We start from the raw sequence: 15,235 nt of genomic DNA on the forward strand, positions 1-15,235 counted from the left end.
CTCAAGTGAAGAGCGTACTGCTCAACTGCTTCACCACGCCTTCTAAGGCATGCTCCTGGTACACTTTTGCCGAAAATGAAGAAATGTAATGCCTTTGCAATACACTGCCAACCAAACCATTACGGGGCTAGTTGATGGCCACTCTGAACCCTTGAAACAACATTTTTTGCGTCATTAAAAATTTTCTTGGCCATACGAGGTTCGTTCAAAAAGTTGACAGCCTTCAAAAAATGGTCTTCACATGAACAATTGACGCAGATATAGCTGGTTGTACTGAACCGATTTTGATGAAATTAAATTTAAATAACGTAGAATTGATGATTTTACGTGTGTGAACTACGATCATTTGGAAAAACAAAAAAAATTGTAGTATTTTTTCGAACCTTTAAAATCAAAAAACGGGTTTTCATCTTTGCACGTCCGCCATTTTGTCCAATTTTATTTTTTTAAAGATCCTAATTTACACGATAACGCCATTCATTCCGAATACGAACCTTTTTATCTTTTTGATTTCTGACACCTGGAATCTGTGTCGCCAGCGGCATACCTTGTTTTGGAAGACCATTTTTTTATGGCTTGAACGAGCCTCGTATGGCTAAAAGAAAATTTTTATTTTTTAACAATAGATCAAACAATAGAATACTGAAAACCAAAATAAAAAAATCATTTTTAATTTTTGTTTTATAGGTCTTTAAAGAAACACCCAAAAAACACCATTCCAAATGAGGCGAGAGTCTTTTAGAAGTTTTAGCATAGATTTTGTTGTTTTGCTTATTACAAACTTCTTCAACAGTGAAAATTTTCTCATCTCAAGCAATATTTTCATGGCCTTTGACCGCATACTACCGAAGACGCTGCTTGCATCTGTCGAGTCTAATCTTCAAGCGCGTTGTCAAAAGATGATCTGTTGAGCGACGGACGGCTTTCATTCATTTCCCTGGACATGATTTTCTGCTTTCTGAGGGGATTTCTGGGAATTCTTTCTCAAACGACTTTTATGGCTGGACTGGTTCAAACCATGTGAGATCGACCACCTCTTGTTCTGTTTGTCACTTCAAATGCTTGGGAGACACGATTAATCTTGCCATAAACAAACATTCTTCAATCATTAAGTTTCTGCAGCAATTCGTAAATCTGACTTGCATTTTTACCACACTTTTGTAATGCAATCACTGCAATGCGATTTTCCTTAGCTTCCCACTCCATTGCTAATAAGTGAAATTTGCCATGAAACTGAGTATAATTTATGAGTAGACAATGCATATGAACAAAAGCTAAAATAACGGAACTTTCTTTTATGAACTTTTTCTCGGCGTATGAATTGTAAAATTTGTCACAGAATTTATGGTAAGACTAAGTAATATTTATATAATTATTATATTAATATTTTGATTTTTTTGTAAGCAATGTAGAAAAATTTTCCTTCAACTTCAACTAATTTTTTTGTTTAATTTTTTATATTTACTATTTCTAAGCTAATTTTCATCATTCGTTCATTTCATTTTTCTAGCAAACGGATGAACAAGTTATGCCTGTTCAATTTATTTTATTTTATTTTTATATTAAATTTCTAATTTAATCTTGCTACTAATACGAAGTAGAGTTGAATTGATGGTTTTCTTCTAGTCGTAGTCTGCGAGACATTGAATTGACCTTGTTTTGTGTAACGGTCAACTACATGTCTTCCCATTCTATTACGATGGCTTATTTCAACTCTTTTAAATCTCATATTGCTTTTTAGTGCCAACATGTAAATCCTCTTCAAATCTAATCAGTTTCTGTCGCGCCGGCTTTGAGCGCATATGTAAGCGGTTTGTGCGGTTTATGTAATAAATTTTCATCAGGAGGTATAGGTTCTTAGCCTAGGGTCTCTATCCGCACGATGGGACTGCCATCTTAGATTTAGCTGTTGGGAGCAGCATTTCGATTTTCTGCCACTTGATAAAAACGCTGTTTTGGGGTGAATGCTTTTGAATGGCCCCACTTCCTCGCTTTGTCGGTGATGGATTTAACCTTGTATATTAGTTTTTATAAGATTGAACAGAACCCACTGCCCAACCTACTACGTCCGTATCTGCTGCCAAGTTGTGGAAATGTTATAAATATTTAAATACATTTTATTCCATTGCACCTAGTTTAAAATTTCTAGTAAGATTTTTCGTTAGAATTTCTGGAACAAAATCATTTGGAATTTTTCGTTTAAGTCCGACATTGCTCATCTGGATTGGCAAGTTGCCAAGCCACCGGGTTGGTATGTTTTTCGAGCCTTTTGGTATGAGCTGCAGCAAATGTTTGACAATTTCTCATAATGATGATATCTTAAGGTAATGATGTAAATCAGAGTTCCTCACATGCCATGGTGCGTTTACTGCGCTTTTATGGACTTAGTTTTGAAATCGTTGAATTTTTTCAAAATGGGGTTTTTTGCGATTTGGAGATTACTCTTTGAAAAAAAAAATAGATCTGTTCGTGAAATTCATAGACCACTGGCGGCATAATCGGCCGTTATTTCTTTCGAAATGAGGAAGGAGCTACCGCTACGGTGAATGGTGAGCGCTATCGAGCCATGCTGACTGAATTTTTGTTTTAAAAAATTAATCAGCTAAACACCGACGACATTCTCCAACAAAGCGGCCCAACCTGTCATAGAGCGTGGTACAATCAAATTATTGCAATATTCTAGTTATCATTGAACTGATAGAATGAATGCCGGGTACCATATTAAAAAATATATGCCTTGAAATTAGATTATAATAAAAATATTAACTCTAATAATATTTATGTTTTGTATTATCATTTTAAGTTCTCAAGTTCTTAAAAAACAACAAAAAAGTGGCCCCTTAGAAGAGTATAGATCTCACAACCGCAGTGTACAGCCAGTGTACTATGCCCGGTTTTAAGCGCCATCTTTTACCTATAACCGTTTTGAATGCATAAATGCAGTGACCGCTTTGCTCGCTGTACTGTAAAAAAGTTTCGAAAAAATTTCTTTGGCGTAATAAGCCTGCCGCCAACAGTACTTAACACCCACTGCTTCATTAACTTTGGTTATTAGGTGTCACATATTTCCTACAAACATCGCTGGTGTAATACATTTTAATTTTTATGCTCACCAAGGGGGGTTTATCCGTCATACGCCGGCAGTTATTCATTTCTGTTGGTGAATTATCCTCCTCCGAGCTGGGTGAGCGTGGCATTGAGTGTTGACTGCACTGAAGGTGAGCATTCAACGGCGTTTCATTGCAACTGCGTGAGTAACAAGTAAGTAAGCCATTATGTAAATATATTTCTTACAAATTTAATTTTAGAAAACATACCCCAAGCTTATTTGTGGCAGTAAATGTATAGGTCGGCGTCCTTGTGTCGGAGACACATGCGAAATGGGTTGTTCAACGCGCAAACGTATGTCCTGCATTTTAATTACGTTATTGTGTGTACTTCTTGTTTCTTATTCTTCAAATGTCTGCTGATAAATTTGAATGAACTGCAAGAGAAAATTTGACGAAAACAAAGATTAACGCATATTTTAAAATACTAGCTTTTTCTGGAAAAATGTCAAAATTACTACCCCTCAAATGCTCAAATATTTCCTTTTTTTGCCTGCACTATGCTTTGGAAATTATTTCGAAGAAGTTTATCGTCGGTTAACTTCAGAGAAAACTCCAAACATTTCTATGCATCAACGCGAAGCTTGCATATTTCCTCTACTGTCGCTTTGGAAAACTTTTTAAACTCTTTTAAGTACTTGCAAATTTTCTAAACAATGCTGGAATTTTACCAAGATAAAGCCGAGTAATAACGGCAGGAAGAAAGCGTAAAATAACAAAAACAAACAATGGGCTTTAGCAAGACAACAGCAAACTTTATATTTTCAAGTAAATTACATGTATACAAACGTATGTATACATGTATAGTACCATGTATACGTAAGGAGTCCTTATATAAAATTTTTGAGCCGTCATGAAGGGTAGACCATCGGTTGGACTCTTCTCAAAAATGTTAAAATGAAAAGTCGTTAAATACAATACTTTCCAATGATTTTTAATTTGTTAAAAAGTGGGAAACCTTCCGGTTAATTGGGGAATATAATTTTATTTAAATGGTCGTCTCGAGCCGATAATGACACCGCCAGAAAATCTACATCAAGCGCTTAGTCGTAGATATGAAAATGCTTGTCATCTGTGTCAGTTACTTTACATTCTGAGCTAATTGAATCTCATGAATGAGACGAACGCTTTACGCTGTGAGCAGACTATTTCGGGCTCATCACCTTACTATCGTCAATAGCAGCAATATTCTCGGTTGGGCGAACCGGATGAACACAGAAATAGCTTGTGATGTCGGATAGCAAAATTTTCTCTTTCTTTCACTTAAGAAGTAAGTTTTCAATATTGCGAAAGGTTTTTGAAGCGTAAAATGATTTAATTTGAATTGCCGATATTTAATGCTTAGTTTCTGAGCGCCTGTCTGAGCGCTAAATCGTTAGCAGTTACGAAAGCGCATGCGATTTAAAAAGAAGCCAGCCAGTGTGCACTAACACACACAAAGCTCAGTCAAGCATGCTGTATCGTCTCCAGAGGCCAAAAGTCTTTAACTTCATTTAAGTGGCTTCACGTTCTTGGTGCATCACGCATGTTGTTGTTTTGATTTTGGATCTTTGTATGGTCATACATTTAAATTTTTGTGGCTAGCAATGTTGCCACATAAATATTCTAAATAACATGGCGGTGGTAGTTGACTGTGTCTCAAGTTGGAATGCTTCAGATACAGTAACTAATTTGATTTCGACTCGTTTATACAGCACAGGAATATTCCAACATGCAAGGTGGCACAAAACTGATAATTATATTACATTTTTTTTTCGAATAATTGTTGTACTAAGTACAAAAACAAAAATTGTATTTTCAGTAATGGAAATCGTTATTTTGACCCTTACGCGCTCCATTGCTTGTCTGTTGCTGTATACTGCATCTGTCTAGTTTACAAAATTCAATTATTATTTGCCTTGTCATTATAAATCTTTCTATAGAGGGATTAATATGGCGCCATGTCTTGTATAACCATAATAAAAATGAACAATGTAATACTGACAGAGGCTCGACAATTTTTCAAATGTTTGATGTTATAACAGCTGGGGAAGCTATTTGGCAGTCCTTCTCTCACTAAAAGAATGGAATTCATAAATTGGAATCTCGTTGGGACAAGAGCCTATACTAAATACTAAAGTAAATTTCAAACCATAAAATTGTGGTTTTCTTTCGAACCGCAAAACTTATTGAATAACCTAGTTTGTTCTATATTCTTGTATGCTCAATTTTGCAACCTCGGTGGCCAATCATCAAATGATAGAAAAACTAATTTGTCGTTCCTCCGCAGACAACGGCGTTGAAAAAGTTCCTCTTAAAAAGAACCAATCTCCGATGGGATGATTAATTTTGCGCCCCCTTGTACGTACTTAGTCTTGCCATACTTGTCACACTCTGTGACACCTTTTACAATCCATACGGCGAGAACAAATTCGCAGAAGAAAGTTCTGTTATTTTAGCTTTTGTTCATATGCATTCATAAATTATACTCAGTTTCGCGACAAATTTCGCTTGCTAGCAATGGAATATGGAACTAGGGAAAATCGCATTGTAGAGATTGCATTACAAAAGTGTAGTAAAAGTGCAAGTCATATTTACGAATTGCTGAAGAAACTTAATATTTCGAGAATGTTTATATACCGCACGATTAATCGTTTTTCCCAGACGTCTGAAGTGACAAACAGAGAAATAAGTGGTCGATCTCGCATGGTGCGGACCAGTGCAGCCATAAAGGCCGTACGAGAAATAATTCACTGAAATCATATTAGAAAGCAGGGAAATGGATGTATCGACCAGATCCATGTCAAGACTAATTAGAGATCATCTCCACATGAAGGCCTTCCGTCGCTTATCCGCTGATCATCTTTTGACAACGCGCTTCAAGATTAGACTCGACAGATGCAAGCGGCTTCTTCGGTAGTATGCGGTCAACGGCCATGAAAATATTCTTATCATAGATCAGAAAACTATCACTGCTGAAGAAATTCTTAATAAGAAAAACGACAAAATCTATGCTAAAACTTCTAAAGACGCAAAAAATGTTGTTCAAATGTTCAGCGTGGTCACCATCCACCCTCCGTAATGGTTTGGTTGGGAGTGTCTTGTAAAGGTGTTACATCTCTTCGTTTCTGCGAAAAAGAGGTTGAAACGGGGCAAAAGTGTACCAGAAGCATGTCGTAGAAGGCGTGGTGAAGCAGATGAGCAGTACGCTCTTCACTGGAGAGCATTGGATTCTCCAGCAAGATTCCGCTTCAACTCATAAGACAAAAACCACCCAGGAGTGGCTAAAAACAATATTCAACAGCAAGATTGACCATCTGGAAGTCCAGATCTGAATTCATTGAATTACAGCTTGTGGTCAGAATTGGAGAACATGACCTGTCGAAGATCTCACAGAAATTTACAAAGTCTCAAACAATCTTTAGTTCAAGCAGCGACGTTAATATCCATGGAAATCGTGCGTGTTGCATTAGCTGAATGGCCTACTCGTTTGCAGGCTAGTGTAAAAGCAAATGGTGACTTTGAATTGACTTTAGAATTATGTTCTAACTGACTTTTTTCTTTGCATTCTGTGCAGAAACCGAATCTGCTAGAAACGATGTCGAGAAAAAATCTTCCATGTAAATCGACCCACCTTAATATATAATACACACTCGTATATAGTATTTAATCACCGCAACCAGTCTATCATGAACTCGGCGCATAGAAAAGCAAATTTGAAAGGTTAAAGAAGAAAACAAGAAGCCACTTGAGTGAGTAGTTTGCAATGTTCCTAATCCTTCTTCCAAGTATATGTTGAATGTAATTGACAAATCACATTAGAATTTGATAGCAATTTTATGCAATGCAGCTATGAAACTGTCTCAGTTTTCATAACTAAACTCTCCAAACAATAGCCAACCGAAGAGGCATTATGAATTTATGGGCAGCCATATAATAAAATATTTATTAGACTTAGGCCGCCTATAGCCAGTTACTTGGTTATGCCAGCATGTGTGCCATTTAGGCATATTGGCTAAGTTTTAATGTAGTCTTTTTGTTGTAGCTATTGTTTACACATCAATGAATTTTATGTAGGCATAGGGATAAGGTTTCATTCAAATGTGTGTGTATGTATGTGGGTTTGAAAACTTCTTTGGATTTATTACCAATATTTGATTATTATGAGCTTGACTTTTGCAATTTATACACCAGTAGAGACAAGTGCATATGTATGTATGTATATGTGTTATTGGCGGTCCCGGCAAGGCAGATGTTTATGTTATTTAATAACTAACTAACTATCAAATTTAAGCTATTAACGGTAAAATGTAAATACTTCAAAAGAATTCATATGAGACGCACTTATTGGCTTAATTTTAGTTGATACTTCAGCTTGGTGCTGTGTATTTTGATAATGGCTCTTTAGTGGAGAGAATAAACTTTATTTGATTGATTTGTCAACATTGTAATTTTAGTGTTGCATTTACATGTGTACAAGTATGCTCGTTTACATATTTAAATTAATTAACTTATGTTGAGAAAATAAGGTAGAGAATTCTAGATGTTTGCACCTTCAAAATTCAAAAAAGCTCAAAACAATAATCAATTTAAGAATATCTGTAAAATAAACGCCACAGTTTGGTAAAGACTCTGTTCTCGGCTAGTTTTTAGAAAATATTTGAAGTTAAATATTTTGCCATTTGAGCACTTCATAGAGCCTTTGACTATACGATAGTTTAAATAAGCAATATATAATATTGTTGAGCAACAAAGTTGTTGTTATTCAACATATTTTTTTCAGCTCGACACGCCTTCCAGGTAATACGATTTTTACCCCAGTAAAGTGTTAATTTCTTCATTCAACAGAAACCTCTTAGTGTCGATTCATTTTTAAAGATGTGGAAACTGTAAGTAGGGGGCTAAATTTCGAGCATATGCAAGATAATAAAAACAACGGTAACCCTCCTCCTACACAACTAACACGAGTGACGCAGTCCGCAGGAAATGACCGCCCAAAAAACTGAAGCGAGACTTATCAGTGCGTGAAAAAAAAGGAGGAAATAAAACTACATATCGGCACCATGACTCTCTGGAATAGATTAAGTATCTTGGCGTGGTAATAAACAGGCGTCTTAGCCACAAGCAGCATTTATCTCCGGTAGGCGCAAGGGCTGATACCATCAATAGAGCACTAACAAGAATGCTGCCTAATATTGACGGATCGCAAGGCAGCATAAGACGTCGCTCATCGACGGTTGTAGACTCCCTAATCTTTAAGCTGCCCCTATATGGGCAACGCTAAAACGCCTGATACGATACAATACGCACAATACAATTCGCCGTAGGGTGACATGTGGATATAGAACGGTCTCAAGAGACGCAATAGGCATTATTACGGTATAACTACCAGCTTACATTCAGACAAAGGAATTTAGCCGCGTCTGTGGCAGGCGAGGAGCTAAGCCGTCATTAGAAAAAAAAGCTGCAGAGCGACTGCATTCAACAGAAGAATGATAAAGGTTGCTCGAAGCCCTTCTGTTCTCCAGCTTTCGACTGGAGGTGGACTGCCTACGAACTTTTGTAGGAGGAATATATCATAGAGAGCCACACATAAAATCTCTTAAAACAATATACATATAAGGGACTGATTTATAAAAAAATCATGAATTTTTGCCATAGCAACTGCAAAACGGTATCGAACCGATCCGAAAGCTCTGTATATGACCTTTGAAAGTAATGGTGGAGTGTAAGTGATATCGCGCGCATTGATAGACCAAGATTGATCTATACGGCTTCGATTTACCACGAGAAGTTCCTTGTTGATGGGTGTGTTGAAATAATCCATGCTTCGATGAGTTTGATGTTCAGATTGCGATTGATAACGTCCAAACAATCCTTTCAAGTTCTCAAACGGTTGCAATTGTTATCATTGGCCTGTAGGTTCTTTAAGTTGGTACACTTTCGTCATTCTCAGCTTCACTCCCACTTCACATGAATTTTATCGAACCAGAAGTGCGAACCTAAATTGAAATTAGCCAAAACGTTAGCCGTCACTTATGCTGGAACGAAAGCTTCAAAATTGAGGAGTTTCGGTTGTTCCGCATAATATTTTCAAGCCTTTGCGTTTGCGTTATGCTTGCTGTTGAACAAAAATAATTTTTATTGAGCCTAGGAATGTGACTTTTTCCATTTTTACGAAATTTCTGGGGGACGTCTGTTTTAAATGGCTTTCGTATCAAAACTATTTGACAGATTAGAGAAAAAGAACTTGGGTGCTTTTTGACACAAAAATAGTACAATGTTGAACTTCATAAATGTTAAGGGCTCTAATTTTCAGTGAATTATTCACCCAATCTCGTAATCGCGTAATTGTGCCAGCGGGGTTTTTTTACATAAATTGGGAACAGATTTGATTATCTCTCATCACTCGATATAGTCATCCTCCACCAGCATCGGCTCAAGTGCGAGGATATAAAAGTGGGCGTCGTATATGAAGTAGAAACTCCGAATTTTTTTGCGAAGTGATTTACATCTGTACTCAAAATAATAACAGCGCGGCGTATTGCAATTTTTTACCATTTTTTATTTTTTAGCTAATGTTTTTTTATAAAAATATAATTTGTACAGCAACGCAAAGTTTCAAAAGTTATACTCAAACGCAATTGGCTATAAAATTGTGCACTCGAAATTTTTCTAAAAATTCTGATTGAAGAGTTTGAAATTTTATGAGAATTTGCACAAAATTTGAAACTTTGAGTTATATGTAATACTAAAAACTATATTTACTTATATAAAAAAAGTACAGATGTACTTATAAACATACCTATGTTGCCGGCGCAACAGCCTTTCTAGAAGTCTACTTCAAATGGAAATTTCAACTTAAATTTTTGATTTTATAAAATGATTGTTTATCGCTTTAACTCATTCGTTTTTACCACTACCAAAATGTTATATTTTTTCAGCAAGTAGATGCCTTAGCAAAAGTCTTCGATAATCCGTAGTTTATTTACAACCAAAAGTTTCCACTGAAAACTAAAAAAAAAATCGGCAAGTTAAAAAAATTAAAAGTAGAAACTGCAAAAGTTGCTGATGAGAAAGTTGCTAGAAGAGTTGTTTTCAGGTTTGCCAATACAAAAACACGTATTTACATAAGCTATTTAGGCCAAATTGTATTGCCAAAGCTTCACCTGAAATTAGTTGTTACCGCTTAGGTGCTTCGTAAGCTATAACAAAGATTATTTGGCTCACTGAGTTGGGCGCATAAGGGTGGATTAATGGCTACTATTCGGTAAAAATGTATGTTTATGTGTGTGTAGTTTAAAAGTTTTTTCTTTCTAAGAATATCAACCCAAAGCAGGATGCAACGAGCCAATTGGTGCAAAAAGTTTCGAACAGAATAAGAAAGGATAAGATGGAAAGATGAAAAAGTGTGTGTTGTGTTGCGTTGCGTTGCAGTAAACAAATTGCAGCAAAGTACACTTCGATGACGCCACTGCAAGTTGCAGCCATCGGCTAAGGTATGCAGGTAATTGGTTGCACTTAGGTTCCTGACAAAAGTTGTAGTTGTTGCTGGATAATACTTTTTGTTCGTTTATTGTACCGGTGCTTTTACGTTGCCTTTTGTTGTTGTTATCTTTGTTGCCAGTATGGCGCAGAACTTTTGCAATCGCAACATAATTTATGATGTTGCACGTATTTATGCATTGTGTGGCAGACAGAAGAAGTTCACTTTCGGAGCTTTGCTGATGTCGCCAGTGATTTGTGTTATTGTTGCTTACTACTCTTAGATACTTTTCCGCTCACTAAAGTGTTGCCATTTTGGTTTATTGGTGCATTGGCGCTAGCGTTGTTTGGCGAATTCGTGGCCACCTATGTTGAGGCGCCATTTAGGTATGCAGTTGTTGTTCCTTCGCTCCTTAAAATTACTGCTGATGACAAAAACATTGAAATTAATGACTTAGACATTTTTATACCGTTAAAGTTTTGTACCAAAGTGCAAACAATGTTGCAAGCGGAAGAGATTGTATTTTATGAAGTATACAGTTATACTAGAAAGTTATTCCCTTTCTTGCCGTTCAGATAAGCAGGAATGATACCCGTTACGAAAAACTTGAACTAATGAAGCAAATTTCTGCTTCCGAACAGGAGCGACTTCGCTAATTATAAACCATTTCACAAAGACCACTCAAGTTGCGAGTGGTGACGTTTGCTTTTCGAGAGTGGGATTTACATATGATTCAGTAAGTTAACGATTTGACCCAGTCTGGGAGCCGCAGTAGATTTTTTAATTGTAGGAAATGTAAGTTTTTGTGCAGAATTTGAAATGCAGCAATTTTGCTCAATTTCGCGCAACCACTGAAACAGGCAACCTGGAAAAGTATAAAATAAATAAATAAAAACGGAATCGAACTAAAAGCCTCTTTAATACATCAATCAATCACGCACTAGATGGACGCACCCATGAAAAAATTCTCGAAAAATGAAGTTAAAGAAGTGAAAAAAAAACTTCAAAAAGGAGGCCTCTCAATACTTCTCACTAGGGTTTCTCATTTCCCGTCACATAATGATTCCCGGGAAACGAGAATATTTCGAAAATATTCCCGGGATTCCCGGGAAAATCGAGTTTTTATATTTACTAATTGAAATAAATTTATTAATTTAAAAACAATTAAAAAATTCATTTTCACATATTTTATTCATATTCACAAAACAAAAAAATTCATATTTATTCAAATTCATAAAACAAAAAAAAAAGTTATTTATTAGAAGAGTTTTTAAAATGAGTTCTGAGACAAACTAGCGCATTAACTGAATTGTCGTTGAGTCTTGTCCTAATTTTGGTGACAAAAAGGCCAGCAGTCGAAAATACTCTTTCACTTTCCACTGAAGTTGGTTTAATGCAAAGAAGAGCATCTAAGAGCATTTTCAAATTTTTGGTTAACTTTCCACTAGCTTCAAATAAATTAAATTCTTTTAATATAGTCTTATATTCTGTATCTCCAGTACTTTGTTTTTTGGCGCTCATACTATTTATAGCACTTTCAAGCTTTCGTTTCAAAACATTCGCGGGCATTTCTGCTTCTATATTGTTTTCCGTTTCGGAAATCAATACGCTTTCTTCATTTTCAAGTACAGTGGTGTCTTCAAGGATATTAACTGGAAATAGGCGGTGTAACAATTCTTTAGATAATTTAACCATTTCAGACTTCGACGACATTTCAAAAAACATATCATCTTGATTGGAGTACAATAAACTTGAATTATTTAGGTACTTTACCAATGAAATTAAAATTTTGGATCTTCGAGTTGTCATACGGAATTTAAAATTTTGTAATAATTCTCGAGATATTGAATTATCTAACGCATTTAACGTTTCTATTAGGAACGATAGTATTCCCTCACTCTTTATTAAATCCATATCACGTCGACATAATGCATCGGACGCTAATTTTACTGGACGTAAACAAGTAATTAATGTGCTTACAATTTGGAACAGCTGATCTTCCTTTTCAAGTAGATGTGTAGCATTAACTTCGCATAGACTTTTTTTAATCGGAATTCTTATTTGCTCAAATCTTTCCAACATATCTAATAAGCTATTCCACCTTGTCGTACAGTCTAATGATAGGTTTAATTCTTTACCATATTCTAATTTGACATTTTGCTGAAGAATTGTGTTACGTACTGGCGATTTTCTGAAAAATGATGCTATCTTGCGGATTTGTTTTATTGCATCCTGGATATGAGGTTTTAGATCTTTGAATTTAAGGTCACTTATATTTGTATCATGTTCATATGACATCCCTTCAAATGTTGTATTTTCGTCTTTGTCAAGACAATCATAATTATCAATGTCGCTATCAACATCTGAATCTAATAATTGGTATACTTGGTGCTGCTGATTTTTTTGCAATAATAATTCTGTCTTAGTAGAACCAAAAAGGGTATCCAGAACAGCCAAATGAATCCCATGTGTGTAGCATTGTAAATGGAAGGCAGGAGCTAACTTCATTTCACCATAAATTTCACCATAACGGCTGCTCCATCAGTTATGATTGCAATAATATCTGTAGATAAATTCAAGTTAAATTTCTTTAACCGCTCATTAACTAAATCTAATGTTTTTTCAGCTCCACAACTTCCTTCAATTCTTATTAATTCCAAATTTTCAAATATCCCACCATTGGACATAACATTGATATTCATGTATCTACGATTACGGCTGCTTGTCCACTCATCTACAGTTAAGCAAAATTTTTGATTTGCATTTAGAATAGTTGAAAATCTATATTTAAGTTTTGATTTAACTTCGGCATAATAGTTGAATATAAGATTCATTATGTGTGAAGGATTTTTAGGAAGAAAATATCCTTTCGCACAAATAGATTCACGAATGAACGTACTTTTCGAAATAACATTGATGGAAATTCCATCTACAGCTGCTAGTTTTGCAAGAATTTCTTCCAATGATTGTTTCTTTACATATTTTAAAATGGAATTTTGATTTCCTGAAATTGATTTATCAGATTTGTCCGGCGATGAAGTACTTGGAGCGTCGAATTTATTGTTCTTGGTAACCAAATCTATTCCATGTTGGATTTGCATATGACGATTTATTCCACTTGTGGAACCTCCCTTTCTCATAATCACTTGATTACATTTATTGCATTTTGCTTTGTCCTTATTAGTAGAATCAATGGTAAAATAAAATCTCCAATTTCTTTCTGACGACATTCGTATTTTTTAATAACCCTTTAATTTTAATATTTAAAATATCAGTGGAATAATAACTAATTGTTATTAAAATTCAATTAAACTTACTTTAATTCACAAAGAAATCTTTTAACCACTTTTAATATATAACTTTTTAAAATATAAAAAGTAAAGACACCCAAACGCTATGACTTTTCAAATATTTGTGTTGCACAGCTGTATAATCACGAAAACAAGAAAGTCAATGCTTGCTTAGCTTACTTTGTTTTTAAATATTTTTAAATAAAAAAAGTAATTTGAATTTTTCATTTTAAATGATAATAAATGTTAAATAATCCCGGGAATTTACGTTTTTTTTTGGGAAATCGGGAATAGATATTTTTGCAGATTACCCGGGATATCGGGAACGGGAAATCCCGGGAGAGAAACCCTACTTCTCACCTCACAACAGGAGAAGTACTCCCAGAAGAACGACTCACTTTTTTTACGTGTATATATAATATAATTCTATTACATTATCTGGGGTTTTCCCACGCAATGTAAAGTAGCTCAAGTACAATTGATCGTTAAACCAGGAAACACCAATTCAACAAAAAACACATTACCGTCGAACAAGTCCATAAACTCATAAACAGCATCCACAAAGCATGTGAACAAAAAAAATATTATACAGCGGCTTTTCTCGGTATATCTCAAGCCTTTATCCGCGTTGGGTATGATGACTCTATAAATTAAAAGGCACTACCAATAAATTATTAAATACATATTTATTAAGTCCTCCCTCCAAAATCGATATTTCTTTGTCAAACAAGGAGAAGAGCAGTCTGATCCATGTGAAAGTTCAGCTGGTGAACCCTAAAGCAATATTATGGGCCCCATGCTATACTCGCTATACACATACGATCTACCAGCTTCTGAAGAAACAATAGTCGGAACGTTCGCGTATTACAGAACCATATTCACAATTGAATACTACCCCCAGAGAGTAGTGTGGCGCTTTAAACCAAACGAGACAAAATTTCTCAAGTCACTTTTACACTAAATCGAAAAACTTGCCCCCCCCAAGCTCACATAAGCTCAATAGTATAATCATCCCTCAAACTAACACCACAAAATATCTTGGCGTGTATCTCGGTAGCCAACTTACATGGAAATCCATATTTTCACCAAACGGAAGGCTCTAGGAATACAACTTAGAAGCTTATATTGGTTACCATATCAAAATTCCCATATTTCTCTCGAAAGTAAGCTCTCACTTTGGATTACTAGAGCTTACTCCAAAATCGAAATACTTCAAAGATTCCAGACGAAAATCTTTAAAATGATCTCAAACTCCCCTTATTGTATCACAAATGTAGTAATTCATCGTGATCTCAAAGTATCACAGTTACAATAATTGAAGAAAAAAGAAAATATGCCACATCACAGAACACACGCCTCTAGTCGCACTCAAG

General features: G+C 35.4%; 1 protein-coding gene across 3 annotated transcripts in view; it reads right to left on the reverse strand.

The window, feature by feature from the left end:
- Positions 1 to 15,235, reverse strand: part of LOC128862371 (EGFR adapter protein) — a 108,789-nt gene that overhangs the window by 22,943 nt on the left and 70,611 nt on the right. For all 3 annotated transcript variants that reach the window (XM_054100949.1, XM_054100950.1, XM_054100951.1), the window contains exons 2-3: positions 3,318 to 3,484; positions 3,114 to 3,246 (exon numbers count right to left, since the gene is read on the reverse strand). In XM_054100949.1, coding sequence (XP_053956924.1) covers positions 3,114 to 3,246; positions 3,318 to 3,415 — 231 coding nt within the window. In that variant the 5' untranslated portion in view covers positions 3,416 to 3,484. The remainder of the gene's footprint in view (positions 1 to 3,113; positions 3,247 to 3,317; positions 3,485 to 15,235) is intronic.

Source organism: Anastrepha ludens, chromosome 4 (genome assembly GCF_028408465.1).
Source record: "Anastrepha ludens isolate Willacy chromosome 4, idAnaLude1.1, whole genome shotgun sequence".
Taxonomy (NCBI): Eukaryota; Metazoa; Arthropoda; class Insecta; order Diptera; family Tephritidae; genus Anastrepha; species Anastrepha ludens.